The sequence below is a fragment of the Mytilus galloprovincialis genome, chromosome 14 (assembly GCF_965363235.1).
Source record: "Mytilus galloprovincialis chromosome 14, xbMytGall1.hap1.1, whole genome shotgun sequence".
NCBI classification, from domain to species: domain Eukaryota; kingdom Metazoa; phylum Mollusca; class Bivalvia; order Mytilida; family Mytilidae; genus Mytilus; species Mytilus galloprovincialis.
The window spans coordinates 44,964,077-44,983,766 of record NC_134851.1 but is presented as its reverse complement, the minus strand read 5'-3'; the positions used below and the strand labels follow the sequence as shown (position 1 = coordinate 44,983,766).

The window sequence follows — 19,690 nt, the reverse complement described above, 5'->3', positions numbered from 1 at the left end:
ATTCATATATTCTAAGTTTTTGCCAGTCAGTTCATTCATGTTATTCATATTCCAATTATAAATTATAACTGCCCACAGTAAACCGAATAGCTCACGAACTAGTTGCAAATACAATTGAGATACATTACTTCTGATGCTAGTTATGTAAATAATAAAAGACGATTATAGTTTTCCTTTTTTTCTTTTGAAGAGATGTTAAATTGCGCTTTCTTTTATATAACCCTTTTTCCTTATTTCTGGGGTCACATCATAAAAAAATAGTTTTTAGAGATTAAAATGTTCAATAAAACAGTTGCAAACAAATTCACTGCATACGTTGTTTTTGCTGACAAATAATGTCAGCGGTAAGGTTTGAGTCCCTTAAGTTGGGTTCACACATTCACGATTTTTACTGCCGTCCTTGACAGCACCATTCCCGATTACAGTTTGTCAAAAGTCTGATCAAGATCCTGTGAATCGTGGATGAAAATTCAAACTTTAATTAAAATTTGTAAAACAAATAATTTAACCACGACAACAATCAGATATTGTCCAGGAAGCGTCGATATTCAACCGTTTCCAAGCGAATTTATCCCGATAATCCCGTTCTCAATCCGCTTCTAATCCAATTTCTATCTTTCGCCGGGTAAAATTCGACCGAGTATGTTACGACTGCGTCCCGTTTCTACCGAATGTAATCCGACAGAGATCAGACAGTTAATAATGGGACTGTTCCTGAACGGTTTCGGCAAAAACGTTTCGCAATCCTCACAAGATCTGAATGCAATCTGGACTCAATCGGCAGAAAAACAGCAATGAAAAATGACTCCAGATCATTCCCGTTCCACAGGACACCATCCAGAATACACAGAACATTGTTAGGATTTTTATCCGATACAGCAGAATCTGTCATGACACAGGCACGATTGTAATCCGACTATACTAAATCGGCCGATTTCACCGAATGTTACGGGACGCACCTAGCTGTCGGGGTGCTTCGCCGAACTATTCGGACCCTTCCTGACCCATAGTAATCTGTTACGAAATTAAACGACTCCGTCCAGACAATGATAGGACATTCTAGATAATTGAGGATAGTAACCCGACTTTTTCACTTTTCGTTTCGTATCGCTGTCTGATCTCAAACGGGAGTAATAATCGGCAATGTGTGAACCCCGCATTAATATTGAAAATGAATTTATGGTTATGAAATAGCATCGGAATAGGGATATTTACACCTTAACTATAAATGAATTTGAAAAAAAAATATCACTGTTTATTTCATAAAAACAATCTGTATATGTTCATGTTAGTATCAAATTTCTGATTTAACACGCTTAATGAACTGATAAACCCAGATGTGTCCCGATGATAGTTCAGAAAAAAATAACGGATCCACAAAATACATAAATCATTAGTTTCAGTGAGTTTGCATATTGTTGTTCAATGTGATAAAAAAGGCAACAGTAGTATACCGATGTTCAAAACTCATAAAAATCGAAAGAAAAAAACAAACAAATCCGAGTCACAAACCAAAACCGATGGAAACGCATTACATATAAGAAAATGACGACACAACATTAAAATGTAACACGCACAGAAACGAAAAATTCGTTACATGGATATTGCAAACGAATGTATATGTATCATACTTTTTGCTATCTGTTGATAGACAATTATTTCCTGAGGGTATCATTATCTCGATAGTCAATACTCCAGTACTCTGTTTGTACTTTACTTTTTGAAAGGAAAAAAAAACCAACAAAATATTATAAGACAATCTGAAAAACAAATAAAGAAGAAACAATTTGTTTTCCCCAGTTAGACATCAGAAAGGTTATCTGACGGTAGTTAAAACTTTCTTGAGATAGATAATTAACTATCTTCTAATTGATAAATTGTTGTTAAAATCACTATTATTTATTGAACAAAACAAGACTGAGTTCAAAACCGCTAAAAGAAGTTAACACATGATTGGGAAGAGAACCGTTGTTTCTGTTAATTGAACATTTTAAATGTATGTACTAACATCTTCCTCCGTTCATCTTTCTCTAAGCATATCATTAAGGAAAAAAAAGCAATTAAAATTACTCAATAACACCGTTTTGAAAGTACAAAAAATTTAACAGAAACGAGAGAAAAAAATTACAATTAAATCGCAAATAATGTAACAATTAAGGAAGCCTTATTAACATAATTTTTTTTTTAAACGTACCAACCTCATACTACATAAAGGCTCATTTCCCCCTTTCTTTACTCTATAAGAATTTTCCTAGGAGGAGTGGATTGCGGGATATCGTTTGCATATTTCTAAAACTTCACGTAAATTGATGGCGTCATGTGTTAAAACAGTTATTGGCCAATCAAATCAGTATATTGGATTTAATCTGCACGTTTTGCGTGACCCCTTAACCCGAACTCCTACGTCGTTCGGGTTAATCAGGGTCACCCAACCCGTGAAGATTAAATCCAATATACCGACTTGCTTGGTCAATAACTATAACTTAAACCTGGTGAATGACACTCCTTATTGCTGAATTTGGGTTTGGCTGACCTTAATTTCTATTACGTTTTAAAACAATTATTCAAATTAAATATACAATTATTTTACTGTTTTTTTTTAGGGGGGAGGGGAGTCATTTACCCTAAAAAAAAACAATACAGGCCTATAGTATTTTGAAGCATTTTTGAAGTATTCAAATATTATGAAACGTCTTATATTTTTAACACTGAAATACAAGGAACAAACAAGTCTGTCCAAAAATGATTGATATTTCAGAAAATTGTATAGTGTGTTCATTGTAAACGTAAACCAGAATGCATATAGTTGTCTCTACTTATAACAGTCACAAATCATTTCTAGAAATAAAAATCAGCGATTTACCATTCATGCAATAATATTTTGTCGAAAGTGATAGAGATAACCTTATCAGGTAATTCAAGTTATCGGACACTTAATTTTTTCCAGAACATGTTATAATAGTTAATATCCGAGCCATAAAATACATGTATTATATCTGGCACAGTCCCAGATTATATTCTTTGTTAATATGCATCCTTCATTTAAAGTCTTGTTTTTCTTATAACACTTTACATTGTATATCAGGGGTACTGCCGAAAATAACCTTTCAAAAAGCAAATCTAAGTTGTAACCTTTAGAACTTGTATGTCTGATAATTTGCTCACATGACAAGAAATTTTACAATAAACATTGGTCACGCACGATATATTCTGATGTTTGACACGTGCCGTTACAATAGCCAGTTTACACGCATCAGCGCACATATGTTTGTCGAATAGGCCAGTTGATTGGAGGAAAGTTACCGAAAACCACGCCTACCTTTAACTAATACCCAATCAAACGCCTTTGACATAAACATAAATAATACATGGGTAAGATTACAGAGATTTTGTTGCGTATTCAATATTTGAAAAAGTTTAAGACTCTTGATTCAAACTTTAAATTATAGAATATGCTCGTATAATGCATTTTCGCAATTTCGTTAAATTTAATTTTATACATAATTTCACCTACCTGGTGAGGATAAAATACAAAGGAGTAGGTTCAGTAAGACCCCTTTTTTGCCCCAAAATATAGCAGTTTAACAAAGTTGTGATAATGTAATCGTTAAGCTATTTATTGGAAAGTAGAATGATTCTGCTACATAAATATGGGCTGTTTTTGACAATACAATGCACATATATCGGGTACTAGCATCATAAAGTCATGCTAAATTACTGAAATCTTCACAATTTTAGCATTTTAGTTAAATTTTAGATGGTTTCTGTCTAAAATGAAAGTGGCCGCATTCGTGTTCATTCATAATATTGAAACGTAAGTTGTATTTGGTGATAATACATAATATATATAAAGGTTGAGGATGAACACGGATGCGGCCACTTTCATTTTTGACAAAAACCATCTGAAAAGTGACGATTTTTGGCAAATTTGATAGATTTTTCATATTTAAGCTTGAATCGGACTGTTTTTAATGACTAAATCAGTTAAAATCTTTCACAAAAACTAATTGAATCAGTTGAAATAGACACTTAAGTGTTTTAAAAGTGTCTAAAATATTTCGTCAGATGAACTTGAAAATTGAGGCCAAAATCGGCCCTTACTGGACCCACTCCTTTAAAAAAATTGCAAATTACAACTATTTCGAATTAAATGGTTGTGATAAATGGGTATCAAAATGTATTAAACAATAAAAAACAAAGACCAGTTTCAACAAGAATGCTTTGTTTTTATTGCAGAATCGCATAAAAAATTCATGTTATCGTATTTTCAAAAACAATTAACAATTTGAAAACTGCTTTTCATTTTTACCTTACTAAATTCATATATTACGCAAATACGCATATGTGGTAGTCGCCACTTGCCGCTCAGTGAGTCTAGAAGGTGGTAGGATTTACAGAGAAGACAGAATATGTCGTCTCTGTGACACAAACAACATTGATGACGAGTTCCATTTCATTATGAATTGTAGAACATTTAAACTATAGAAAGAAGGAAATGTTTACGTAACTACTGTTAGTCAAACCCTAATATATCTTTAAAGTTGATCAACATTTTTTAAACTCTTCAAATATTGTAATATAAGAAAAACTATGTAAAAAATATAAATGTGAAAGTCAGCTCTCCATGTTAATTTAATTGTATCGTTTACACATGCATGTAATAATTTTACCTTATAGTTATGTTTATGTATGTTCTTGATAACTAGTAATTGAAGTTTTATGAGAAATAAAGTATTCATATTCCTTTAAACCATAAATAACAGTACACGAAGACAGCCTAAGGGTAAAGTACAAGTGAATATATCATAAAGATTATATTTAATCCCCATCCGTACGCGTCCTTGTAAATGCAAAACTCTGGAGTTTACATGGTTCAATGTTCAGTGGTAAGTATTTCATATATGCGCAGGTCCTGAGACAGAAAATCGAATTATTCATTCACTTATGGTCTTCAAAAATAACGATTGCGGGATGATGGACAGGAAGACTTCAAGCGTAAGAGTGTGAACTAGCTGTCAGTAACTTAAGTACTCTCAGATCTTTTCTTGCTAGTGTCTTTTTGTTGTTCTGGTACACAAATGAATCTTTAAAAGATGAACAGGTATAAAAACGCTGACCATTGATAATTTGTATTTTTGTTAAGCATTGACTTTGTGTGCGATTACTGTCCCGTGTATGTTTACTCCATATTCCTTTATTTTCTATAAAAGCGTTTGTTTTGACAGTAAGTTGACACGACTTATGACGTTACGCCACGAGTTATCGTTCCTGACGTTATCGAATAACGTTCACACAAACAAGTCAATGCAGCCGGTTCTGCAATCACAAAGTCTATCATCAGTTTTAACATTACATCCGCGTATGTCGATTCTTTGAAAGTTACGGACATCTCTATTGGTATGATGAAAAAAGTTACGGACAAGTTGTTTTGAAGTTACGGACAGCCTAAGTGTTTTTTAAAATCGTGGTTTGATCGTTTATTTTGTAGAATTTAATCACCTTTCCAGTTTAGGGGTTTCCCTAAACGATTAATACAACTTTTAAATTCAGTTGTTTAATTGATGCATTCGTGGTATTGCAAATGTCTTTTTTTAACTAAAAATAATTTTTCTCACAACCTAACTTGGCGGTTGAAAATCTCTTATTTCAAAATAATCATATATTCAGACGAATCAAAACATTTGAAATAAAATGTTTGAACATTTTACCAATTTCAGTTTTGTTTAAAATTTTTGGGTTGTTGAAAAATATGTTACTTACTCCTTTACTAAAACTCAGCAACACTATGACACTTCTGACTTAAAAATACTTAACCTATTTATCATCGTATAACCCTTAGGTAATTCAAGAATCCATGAAATGACCACAAAAGATGAATATGAACTGTACATACTAATGGAGGATTTTGCAGGAGAAAAGAGATATGCGAGGTACAAGACGTTTTCTATAGGAGACATACATTCAAAATTCCAAATAGATATCGGCGGCTACAGTGGAAACGCAGGTCTGTAACTTTTGTTTAGTCTTTTGTAATGATTAAGAAAACAGGCAGTTATAACATAAATTTGGGTTAGGAAGAAATTAAGGGATTCCTTGATTATATTGCAACATCATTAAGGGTATCACATTTTACTATTCTTTAGAGAAGGGGCATTTAAAATTACAGACCAGACAAATTCTGCAGGTCTATTTCAGACACGCGTGCGGGAATTTCGAAAAGAACCAATTCTTCAGGCATATTTTGAACATGCTAAAGAAAAGATCCGTCTCACTTGCATTTCAACAATACTTACTTTTTATCATCATGATAGTATTTTTTTTTCGTTGAATAATTTAGAATTTTACAAACATCCTGCCGAAATTTACCAAAAAGAACTTACCTGAAATAAATCAAATGTAAACTCTGATAACTGTCCTTTTTCTAGATGAAATTCAATTTTTCAGCTTTACACGGGAAACTAAAATTTACGATAAAAGGGACGATTTTTCCGTTCATCACTGTTCATTTTCCTTTTTTTCAATGGTAGTGTAACTTCGAATCCATCTTACGATGTTTATATTTCACAACTTATTTTCTATGCCCGTGACATTTTAGATTTTAACGAAAGTAATCAATGTTTAACTTGTAAATTGTTAAGTAAAGGATTTCGTTACCACATATTATTTAAAACATTTACTAAATTCTTCCATAGATTTGGTGTTGAAATAAACTTGGTCAGCTAATGGATTCTTTAAATAAACGTATTATCAAAGGTTATTGATATAAGACTGTAATTTGATCTTTTAATATTGGGTTTATTGGCATGAATATTGATCTTGTGATCAGTAAATTAAAAGAATTTATTTTTATATATATATGTCAATGTATGTATGTGCCTGTCCCCGTCATAAATCAGGAGCCCAAATTCAGTCGTTGTCGTTTGTATCTGTGACACATATTTTTCTTACGTTAATTATTCGGTACATTAAATAAAGCTCTTCATTTGTCTTAAATTATTCATCCGGCGGTACAATAAGAACTGGACGTCATGCCGTAATTGAATTATCTAACATAATGGAAACTATTGGCCCTCTATATCTATACTATTAAACGAGAAGACCTCATTATGGGTGTCGCTTCTCTTCTTTCCAGAATAAATTAATCAACACGCCTCTGTGTCGTATAGGTACAGTGCATTGTCGCATTTGCCATCCATTCATATGATTATTCAGATTGAGTTATTTTGGGAGAAAAACGAGAAAAAAGGCATCCGAATATTGTCCCGTCATTGGACGAAATTTTAAGTCAGATTAGACTTCCGGTTTGCGTTTTTCTGTATACTTTGAACATACATATACAGAAAATACAGTGTATTTTCAGAATTATATCTGCTATCATTTTCATGTTTACTATTTACGGCGGTCATAGAGTTTATTAAATAGAGAGAGTCTGTATACCATATCAATGATCACCATGGATCGATTAGTAAACTTAGAATTTACTATCTACGGCGTTCACAGAGTATATTAAATAGAGAGAGTCTGTATACTTACGTGTGTATACTATACCAATGACCACCATGAATCGATTAGTAAACTTAGAATTGAAAGTAAATACACTATATTTATATAGTTACTGTAATGAATGTTCATAATATACAGATAAGCGCTAAAAATATTCATGTGAACTTTTGATACCTTTTCTAAAATTCTCCAGTCATTAAATCTTTTACAAAATTCATTGATTATAAAATAAAGAAGATGTGGTATGATTGCAATGTTGAGACAACTCTAGATAAGCGCTAAAAATATTCATGTGAACTTTTGATACCTTTTCTAAAATTCTCCTGTCATTAAATCTTTTACAAAATTCATTGATTATAAAATAAAGAAGATGTAGTATGATTGCAATGTTGAGACAACTCTAGATAAGCGCTAAAAATATTCATGTGAACTTTTGATACCTTTTCTAAAATTCTCCTGTCATTAAATCTTTTACAAAATTCATTGATTACAAAATAAAGAAGATGTGGTATGATTGCCATGTTGAGACAACTCTCCACAAGAGACCAATATGACACAGAAATTAACAACTATGATAGGTCACCGTACGACATTCAACAACGAGCAAAGCCCATACCCCATACTCAGCTTTAAAAGGCCCCGAACTGACAATGTAAAACAATTCAAACCAGAAAACTAGCGGCCTTATTTATGCACAAAAAATGAACGAAAAAAGAATATGTAACACATAAACAAACGACAACCACTGAAATACAGGCTCCTTACTTAAATGTTCATAGCATACTAAATGTATATTCATATTGAAATTGATAGAAAACCAAAAATTGGGAATTTTGGAAATAATGACCTATGACCATGACTTATGATACTTTTGCTGAAATTCTCCAGTCATTCAATATTTTACAAAATTCTTCCAACAACACTTTACATACTTTAAACTACGCTCTGAATGACCGCGATTTCGAGGGTGTGTTTTAGTAATATTTATGATAACACTAACTTGTGCAATTTTCAACGTAATGCCTTTTCTGTCATGTAAAAATACATCAATGCTGAGATATAAAAGTTTTTAGTTATTAAGCCAGCACACGCAAAATAAAACATAGAACAAGAATGTGTCCAAAGTACACGGATACCCCACTTGCACTATCATTTTCCATGTTCACTGGACCGTGAAATTGGGTAAAAAATCTAATTTGGAATTAAAATTAGAAATATCATACCATAGGGAACATGTGTACTTACTTTTAAGTTGATTTGACTTTAACTTCATCAAAAAACTTTAAACCTAAAACTAGCACTTCCATTTTCTATTTTTAGTGGACCGTGAAATTGGGGTCAAAAGTCAAATTTAGTTTTACAATTAGAAATATCATATCATAAGGAACATGTGTACTAAGTTTCAAGTTGATTAGACTCCAGCTTCATAAAAAAAAACTACCTTGATTTAAAAACTTTTAACATGAAGCGGGACTGACGAACGAACGAACGAACGGACGAACAGACGCACAGACCAGAAAACATAATGCACCTCTACTATCATAGATGGGGCGTAAAAATTATTGTCAATTTTGATAGTTGGCGACTTAATGTTTAGTAAAAGTAGATTAATAGAGCACAGGATTTTGATTAAACTTTATACCTGGGATACAAAAAAAAATGCTGTTGTTTTAAAAATATTATACTCTATAAATAGAGATTATTCTGGCACCTCTTATCGGATATAAATTATTTGCCTATATGTCAAACACTCACTTCAGAGTCCAATGTATCATGCTGTGATTATAAAAGATTATAGTCATTTAAAATGAATTTCAAATATAAAACATAAAATCAAGAATGTCATCCCGCTTATTTTGATAAATTTTGTTTAAATGAACATGATGAAGGTAATATGGCTAAAACACTGGACACTTTTAATTTGCAAAACACTCATTTGCAAATCCGCCGCCGCCTCAAATAAGAGCTACAAAGTCGTGTATATAACCAAAATGTGCGTAATTACATGGGATTCAATAATTTCATTGGTTTTCTGCTGTTATTGTTATATATATTTTGTAATTTGATTTAGAAAAACATGGGATTTTCAATATCCCATGGGACAGGTCAAAATCCCATGGGATATACCAATATCCCATGGGATTTTGATAAAATCCCATGGGATTTTTTTTGGTCCCATGGGATTTTTTTTGTCCCATGGGATTTTTGTTGTCCCATGGGACAAAAAAAATCCCATGGGACCATATTTATCCCATGGGATCATAGTGGTTCATTATTAAATGTATTGATTACCATGGGATGATTGATTTCCTGTAAACAATGAAATTTAGTATTTTTTTTGTGTTTCAGTTATCAATCTCTTAGATTTTTTTTGTGTTTTTAGTGATCAATCTCATAGTTTTGATTCTATAGTGGTTGATGATTCTTCATAGCTGAATATATTTTTCTCTTTGGATATTTTAATTCAATATGATGTTCTACTACTTGTATAAACTAAACATTTAAATAACAAATCAGATAATATATGTATTAATATATGTTTATTCTGGAATTATCAATACGTTTTAAACACAATTTCTACAACATTTAAAATCAATAAAAATATTTATAAATATAATCAACAGTCTTAAACTCTAACATAAAGGCTAAACATAACTTTACATAGTATTTTTTCTTCAAATTAACCCCCCCCCCCTCCCCCTTTTATTTCTTTTATTTGCAAACTTTTTTCCCCAAAATATATTACCCCATTCCCGCCCCCACAAAAAAACAATAATAATAATACAGTTTTATGGAGACATATTCTAATCAATTTAGAAAGGACTTATATTTACAATAAACAATCAATATGTACACACATTACAAATTTCAATACTGCAATTGTGAATAATTTTTCAAGCAAAGGCCCATTTGTGAATTTTATAAAATCGTATATTTTTAAGACAGTCGGTTTGCTTGTAACTGCATCATACTGGAAAAAACAAGTTTTAACCTTTAATAATAACTTTGAATGAACTATCTATAGAGACACAAATATCCATTGATATATATTCAGTTGGTTGTAATACAAAAACAAGTATTAAATTTCAATCATGGCAATTACACTTTTATTTTATTTTCATAATTAAAAATATATCATACAAATAGCTTGCATTTAATCATTTATTATTGTTATTCATATGTTTTTTTCTTTTTTCTTCACTGATCATGCTGATTGTATGATATATAAATTTGTTATATATACAAAAACACATACGATAATGAAAAGGTAATTATATGAATAAAACAATATGACAAGAACAGACCTGAAAGTTTAATGAAACACATGAAATGGTTGGAGTATCAATATATACTGTAACCCTTATCCATATACTTATAGAATACATGATTAAATTAATGCCCCATAACACCAACTTTCTTTTCATATAATACTTTAACAGCTCATAAAAGTTCATGTATACAATTTTAGAAAATTGTATATTTTTTTTCTATTTGAGACCTCAATAGCATATGTATATATGCAAATATAAGATCAAAGCATTTTTCCTCCATTTCTTAAAAATGAGATATCTCAAAAAGGATCTCTATACGTTACAAGAGCGCAATTTTTCGTAATACATTTTCCATAGGGTATCACTGGTGTTCAGTATTTTTTTTTTCTTGAAGACTGCACAAACTAGGGAAAAACAGGTAGCAGTTCCTTATACTAGAAATGCCAGTCATTGCAACCAAAAAAATATATAGGATAATGCGGCTCAAATTGCAGTTGAAAAAGATTGTCTATTTTTTTGGAATTCCAATCTTGTATAATCCAACCCCAAGCCGTATAGGATTCTATTCTGAGTACCATCTTGGGGTAAAAAACTTGCTGGTAAAATGTAAACAAATTATTGCGCTAACAATGATAACCTTTCAATATTTTAAGCTTATCTAAGGCCAAATAAAAAAGAATGTGTGGTTCCAGTTACATTTAAAAAAAAATAGGGTAGGTAGGTAGGGATTTTTTTTTATTTTATGTTTTATATTTACATTGAGTCTATGGGAGCAACAATCGAACTTTAACAGTGCGTAATGAAAAATGGCAAAAAATCATTACGGTAGGCTTATATGGAAACTAAAAAGTAGGGTAGGTAGGGTTACTGGAACCACACATATATTTTTATTTGGCCTAAGAAACATAGAATATGTTAGTTATAACAATATACGTTATATTTAGCCAGTGGTGACATTACTTAATGTCTTTTCTTAACAAGGCGAATCACAGATTTCTTCTGGCATTTTTTAAAATGTTTGTCAATGACATCTGTGACATTTGATTCCAAAGTTGGTGTCTGCTTCTTTGGAATTTTAAACTTCGGAAAATTGGTTGGAAGAGGCACATTAGGTCTTTCTTTTCTTCGGCTGAATGTTTCCAGATAGTCTTTCCATCAATCGAGATGTTCCTGCATAAACCTTAAATGAGAAATATGAAATTAAGAACTGGGGCTTGGCAAATAAGTATTTTCAAGTAAGTTTATCATCGAAAACATAAACAATTTCTGAATATTGAATGATTTTGTCATTGAAAGTTCACACACAATTAATAAGACCTAAGTAAAGATTTTAATTTCACTGGCGATATATGACATCATTACAGCTTTTCTTAAATTAGATAAATATTCAACAAGTGATACGTATACTTCTTTGGCAAAGCACAGGAATAAAACTGATAATAAATGATTTAGTTTGCCTAAAGTAGACAATAAAAGTAGACTGTGCATATAAACATTGATATAAATCTTAATTCTCGTATGGTTTGCCTGAGGAAGCATTTGAAGAGGTATTTATTTCTCATATCTCACTTCACTCAGAATGTGTTAACCTCAAATTACATATAATTCCTCAAACAGATGGGTCAAATACTGTATACCCCCATTATTTAGTAGTGTCGAAAATTGGATGGTATATCAACACTTCTTATTTAATAAAACGATAATCATACTTGTCAAAGGCTGGTTTCTTATTCCATTGAAATTTAACCAGTTGCTGATATCAAGTTATATTCAATATTCCCTTAATTTATAAAATATCAACAAAATAAAGAACTGTACTGAAAATTTAATGTTACATACCTTCCAGTCGACATCCATTTCTGAAGATCTCCACTCATATTTGTCACAATGGATGTAAACTTTGGTTGTATGCCTTCCACTATTGATGGGACATCAAGGTCAGGTATGGCATTTGTAACATCTAGCTCTCTGTATGGCTCACTGTGCAGTGGCCAGTTTTTAAATTTTAAAGTTACTTTGTCATCTGCCTTACGAAACACAAAATGGTGTATGTCTTTGAAGTCACAAAGTGAATAGTCGGATGTTGCTAATTTTCTGAAGTCCCAAAGGCTGTTGATATGTTGAATGTACGGCATAGGCTTTACTGATGTTGATATTAGCTGGTGTAGGTCAGGAAGTGTGACAGCTGCTTGCTGGTGGCATTTAACAGAAATCCTTGAGAAAAACTGGTCGACATCCTCATGGGTGTGACCTACCATCAGGAAACTGAGTTTGATCTAAACAAATAAACAAAATAATTAGATCAAGAAAGCTGGCTTTTTATAGTGATTGAATTAAAATAAACATTTGCACAATATTTAAAACTGGAAAACATATCTTTTTTATGAGTAAAATCCTATAACTTTAAGTGTAAATACTACAATTTATAAAAATTGAAAGGGAACTTACACCAATAGATATAAACAAGAGTGCACACGCTGAAATGTCTCGCCTTCTATACTAATCATTGATATTATGCTGATAGTCCTAAGTATAAAGCTTAGTTTTATTACAACTGTCTCATAAACTTAACATTAACCAAGATAACTAAACAAAGACCAATGAACATTGAAAATGAGGTCAAGGTCAGATGAACCATGCCAGGCAGACATGTACAGCTAACAATGCTTCTATACAACATATATAGTTGACCCATTACTTATAGTTTAAGAAAAATAGACCAAAACACAAAAACTTAACACTGTGCAATGAACCGTGAAAATGAGGTCACCGTCAAATAAAACCTGCGCGACTGACATAAAGATCATAAAATATTTCCATACACCAAATATAGTTGACCTATGGCATACAGTATTAGATAAAAAGACCAAAACTCAAAAACTAAACTTTGACCACTGAACCATGAAAATGAGGTCAATGTCACATGACATCTGCCCGCTAGACATGTACACCTTACCATCATTCCATACAACAAATATAGTAGACCTATTGCATATAGTATAAGAAAAACAGACCAAAACACAAAAAATTAACTATAACCACTGAACCATGAAAATGAGGTCAAGGTCAGATGACACCTGCCAGTTGGACATGTACACCTTACAGTCCTTCCATACACCGAATATACTAGCCCTATTGCTTATAGTATCTGAGATATGGACTTGACCACCAAAACTTAACCTTGATCACTGATCCATGAAATGAGGTCGAGGTCAAGTGAAAACTGTCTGACAGACATGAGGACCTTGCAAGGTACGCACTTACCAAATATAGTTATCCTATTATTTATAATAAGAGAGAATTCAACATTACAAAAAATTTGAACTTTTTTTTCAAGTGGTCACTGAACCATGAAAATGAGGTCAAGGACATTGGACATGTGACTGACGGAAACTTCGTAACATGAAGCATCTATATACAAAGTATGAAGCATCCAGGTCTTCCACCTTCTGAAATATAAAGCTTTTAAGAAGTGAGCTAACACCGCCGCCGCCGCCGTAGCCGCCGCCGCCGCCGGATCACTATCCCTATGTCGAGCTTTCTGCAACAAAAGTTGCAGGCTCGACAAAAATTCTACAAAGTTTCATGAGAACTGCTGAAAGTATTTTTTGAGTAACAGTTGGTAAACTAGTTAATCTATCTATAATAATATTCAAGATAATAACCAAAAACGGCAAAATTTCCTTAAAATTACCAATTCAGGGGCAGCAACCTAACAACCGGTTGTCCGATTCATCTGAAAATTTCAGGGCAGATAGATCTTGACCTGATTAAGAATTTTACCTCCTGTCTGATATGCTATAAATGCTTTTGTTTCAGAGTTATATGCCAAGATCAACATTTTACCCCTATGTTCTATTTTTAGCCATGGTGGCCATCTTGGTTGGTTGGCCGTGTCACCGGACACATTTTTTAAACAAGATACCCAATGATGATTGTGGCCAAGTTTGGTTTAATTTGACCCAGTTGTTTCAGAGGAGACGATTTTTGTAAAAGTAAACAGACGACGACGGACGCAAAGTGATGAGAAAAGCTCACTTGGCCCTTTGAGCCAGGTGAGCTAAAAATATGAAAACATTGTCCAATACCTTTTTAACTATTTCAGCTTTCACTAGCATGGCTAAGAACATCAACACATAGTTATTTTTGTTGTCTTTTGCAGCATTGTCAGCTTGAAGATATAGGGTTGGTGGCAAGCTACCCCCATTGTTCTACAAGATAAGAAAATAGTGATCATACTCTCAAATTTCAAAAATAAACCAGATAAAGTCAGCAACACAAAGATAAATATATAACACATATATATATGCAAACAGTGTTTCTTTTCTATCAGAAAGAAGGGAACAATAATAATGCAATAATTTTAATTTTTCACAAATTGAATTCCGTGTTTGGCTAGTAGTTTCTAATAAAAGATTGGATATTCATTTTAGCATTTCGTTTTGCAAATTTGTAGAATTTAATATAAAAATACTTGACAAAAAGTTCAATTGCTGAAACATAAATTCAAAATGTCGGTTTGTCTATTGTAATTGTTATATAAGCAGATGTATATAACCAACATTGTATATAAGAATCAGCATTTATTGTCAATAACTTGTATTCAAAGACAAAGTTGAGTAATAACTTTTATCCTTTCCTTAATTTTGTCTTTTGACAAGAGGTTCTCAGTCTTATCATTGTAGCATTTCATATGCCAGATTACTCATCATCAGTCACTTTAACAAAATAGTCTTCAAAAGAAAGCTTTAAATAATAATCCTGATATGATTATTTGTTCAATTTTGTACATTATTTGAAGGAAGGTAACTTAAAACAGGGCAAAACAGGGGAAGTAACCCAAAATTTATATTAAAAGTTTTTAAATACATAAAGTGTTTATGACACAGCAGCATGCATTCAGTCTGAGGTAAAAATTGTTGATAACCAGTATGTTTGACACTTTTGACCAGATTTGAATGTTTGAAGGGAAGGAAAAAAGAGGGCTTCAAAAATTGAAGTATCACATGAATGGAATATTGAAATATCATATCACACCAGGTTTTGTTCAAGCAGTCCTATTACCTCTTAGTTTTTGGCTGATAAACAAAACAGAAAATCTAAAAAATGTGAATATTACCTTTGCCACATCATCAAGAACAGTCATCAAACAATTCAGAGTAACATTGCAATTGGAAGAAAACTGGTCTGTCCATGTGAATGCATAAGCCTTCTGTAGACTGTGACATAAAACACCAGTTACATGATGGTGCAACTTAGTCAGACTGTTGTCTGCCTGCAAAAAGAAATAAAAAATTAGATTATTTTCACACTTGGTTTTTCTAATTGGCACATTCGTTACAATCTAACAAGTTGATAACAATTTGCTCATAAGTATCAGTGTTATACTTCTTTATGCTTCTGTGAGGTTTTAATATATTGTCAAACTTGGCCTCTGTTTTGTCACAGTAACAACATTATAAATTGGAAAAGCTATTAAGTAAGTAAGTAAGTAAGTAAATTATTTATTATAGTGACATGTGTTTTTCACAAAATATTATATAATACAGTGAGATATTAATCTTAATGTTTCATTTGCAGGTTATTGACTGGAGCCACCTATATTATTATTAATCTTTCAAAGACATCAACTCATGAAATGTAATATAAACAAGAATGTGTCCTCAGTACACGAATGCCCCACTCGCACTATCATTTTCTATGTTCAGTGGACCGTGAAATTGGGGTAAAATCTCTAATTTGGCATTAAAATTAGAAAGATCATATCATAGGGAACATGTGTACCAAGTTTGACGTCGATTGGACTTCAACTTCATCAAAAACTACCTCGACCAAAAACTTTAACCTGAAGCGGGACAGACGGACAAACGAACGAACGGACGAACGAATGAACGGACGGACGGACGAACGAACAGACGCACAGACCAGAAAACATAATGCCCCTCTACTATCGTAGGTGGGGCATAAAAATCTCCCAATATCAAAATTTGTCTTTAAATTTTAACATCAGGAACTACAAATTAAAATTTCAAAAGCTTATGTTTGAAAGGTTTAAAATTAAGTTATTTTTCAGACACTTCATAAGATGCCAGCCTATCAGCACTTAAGACAACCCCAAACCTTACCTGGAATTTTATGTTGGAAATTATGTTTCAAATCTTTTCATTCATTGGCCAATGAAGGGGAGGTCCTATGAGTGCTCCTCTAATAACATGGTTGCAAATGATAATTCCATTCACAAACATTTTAACCAAGAAATGTAAAAAAGTAATACCTTTCAACAACTGACAACACTATTAGTAAAACATCAATAATTTCAAACAAAATAACTAACCTTTGAAACAAACGGAAATCTAGGCAAATTGGTCTTAGACTGGTCCATGTTGTCTATAATGAGTGAGAGATATTGCTGAGGATTTTCTTGCGACTTTGTTCTGTGCTTATAATACTTCTCTCTAGCAATTCTGAAAATTTATAAATATGTTTTATTTTCTAGGGATTATATCATCCTTTCTTAAAAAGTTCATCAGAAGATACTTAAGAACTTGTTTATAAATATTCTGTATCATATTCAAGAAAAAATACAAGACAGCATTGGAGTAAAGATTATTTACTATTGTTTATCATCTTAACGTGTTATGGGGTTCTTTTATTTGTCTTGGTAAATTGTCAAATTTACTGTTTAGTCAATTTTTAGTAATACTGATATAGGAGGATGTGGTGTGAGTGCCACTCTCAATCCAAATAACAATTTATAAAAGTAAACCATTATAGGTCAAGGTAAGGCCTTCAACACAGAGCCTTGGCTCACACTGAACAACAAGCTTTAAAGGGCCCAAAATTACTAGTGTAAAACCATTCAAACAGGAAAATTCATTTTATCTGGCCTCAATTCCTTTACATCCCAGCATTGTTTAAATAAATTTTAATATTCATGTCTTTTGTTTTTGCTAATGTGCTTTGTCTTTATGCCTTTTTGTTTTTCTTTGTTGGTGTATTTGTTTGATTATAAAGTGAATACAAATTTAGCAAAATGTTCGCTGTACCACTAATTTTGTTATTTTTCCTATTGTGTTTCTCTGCACAAATAATTGTCAATATAATGCAATTTTAGTGTGAATGATGCACAAGTGAGAGGTATAGGAAGCTATAAAACCCAAAATGTCTGTACCAAGTTGTGAATGTGACAGTTATTATCCATTTGTTTGATGTGTTTGAGCTTTTGATTTGCCATTTGATAATAGACTTTCTGTTTTGAATTTTTTCTCCAGAGTTCTGGGGTTTTTTTTGGATTCTTTTTTTACAGTGGAAATCAAATTCTGATCCAAGCCAAAGAGAATATTTTCTAATTCATTATTTCACTATATCACTTATGACAGCTACTTTAAAGATATTTTCAGTTGTAACTATAAAAGGAGTCAATTAAATTAGATATCCCTTTTTTCAGTCTTTTAAATATAGGTCTATCCAGATATATTTCTTCAGATCCAAAAAATTATAATAAATATTTCTTCATATTAAAAAAAGTCTTAATAAATATTTCTTCCGTTTCCAAAAAATAATAATAAATATGTTTTCATCCATAAAATGATTTATTGTTGGATGCTTAAAGCCAACTCATCTATTAAAAAAGGACTCTAAACAGTAGGGGCAAGTATGGACACAATATTCAAGCTTTGAATTTGGAAAGTGATTAATATTTCACACATCATAGATTTCTGACAAAGAACAAATGTAAACAGAGTTTTACTTTAATTTATGATCCTTTGGGATAATTGTAAGTATTGTTTCTTTTAAATAAAATTACCTCTGTAATGTCAAGTGCGCTTTTCTCCTGACCTCCAGCTTCTTGAACTCATCTTGACTAAGCTTCTTTAGAAAGGCCTCTTTGAAAACAGCACATTCTGTGCACTGTGTCATCTTCTGATGCTAAATAATAAAAAAATAGTTATTAATCAGAACCAATTTAGAATGTATTTGATTTCAGAGTATAAGATTCCTTATTTAATATGAGGCAGGAATCCTGATATCTGATTGGTTGATTGTGAGGAAGTATATATAACACTATGTCATAGTTGAGACAGGGATAAATATTATAATAAATAACTAATTGTGTGCAGACATTGGATAAATAATAAGATAAGTGAACTGATTTCAATTTTAAGGTTGTCTGTCATGCAACCCAGTTATAATTACAATTTTGTTTGTCAATCAATAGAAAAGTCATATGGTTCAAGTTGTTCTTAAGTCATTATTGTTTCTTTGATCCTTAATTGGTTTCAACTAGTCACTGGTTGATATTGACCTACTTTGTTTATCTATTGGATTAACAGTGTTGTAAACATGTCATGTCATTAATGTAAGGTCAAGATTACATGCATTGGCACTCATATCACATCTTCTTATATTTCTATAGATAAACACTAAGTTTTCAGTAACAATGGATTTAAATTCTCGTGTATTTATCGATCGCAATTAAAAACCAATTTTTCGTGAAATTCATGAAAATAAATACACAGCGAAAAAAAGTACTATTACAGTATCTAATAATATCAAAACTGATATATACCTTCCTAACTTTGACATTTGGGAACTCCATTCTCCATATCTGTAGGAACCTTGTCCTCTTGATTGCTTTATGATGATTTGTTATACAGTGCAGGCTGTAGTCTTTAAACACTAATTACTTGGTTAAACATGAAGGCAGATGAATCTCTGGGACATCTGGCTGATCGTCACCAAAATGCTTAGCATACTGTTCTAAGTACTGTTTTGCGATGATGTGGGCTTCAGTGGTATACCTCATTCCACTTCTTCCATCAGGCAATGATACTTTTGATACACCAGTATTAAGCTTCTTGCGGATGTACTGATACCTACAAAAGAGATAATTTTGTCAAAATCTTCTCAAAAGG

The 19,690-nt window shown here is 32.0% G+C and overlaps 1 protein-coding gene across 1 annotated transcript; it reads right to left on the bottom strand.

The window, feature by feature from the left end:
* Positions 1 to 11,469: 11,469 nt before the first annotated feature.
* LOC143058869 (uncharacterized) lies at positions 11,470 to 19,473 on the bottom strand. The gene is made up of 7 exons (XM_076232346.1): positions 19,345 to 19,473; positions 18,583 to 18,704; positions 17,110 to 17,239; positions 15,895 to 16,050; positions 14,864 to 14,986; positions 12,615 to 13,051; positions 11,470 to 11,955 (listed from the first exon to the last, which is right to left on the bottom strand). The coding sequence occupies exons 1-7, from the start codon at positions 19,372 to 19,374 to the stop codon at positions 11,931 to 11,933; spliced, it is 1,023 nt and encodes a 340-aa protein (XP_076088461.1). The 5' UTR covers positions 19,375 to 19,473; the 3' UTR covers positions 11,470 to 11,930.
* Between the last annotated feature and the right edge of the window lie 217 nt (positions 19,474 to 19,690).

Bases quoted from the DNA above. Each gene is read 5' to 3' on its own strand.
- LOC143058869 (XM_076232346.1), bottom strand. From the start codon at position 19,374: ATGGAGTTCCCAAATGTCAAAGTTAGGAAG. The intron at 17,240-18,582 runs GTAATTTTATTT...ATAAATTTTCAG, and splicing joins GCGCACTTGACATTACAGAG to AATTGCTAGAGAGAAGTATT. The intron at 16,051-17,109 runs GTTAGTTATTTT...TTCTTTTTGCAG, and splicing joins GATTTCCGTTTGTTTCAAAG to GCAGACAACAGTCTGACTAA.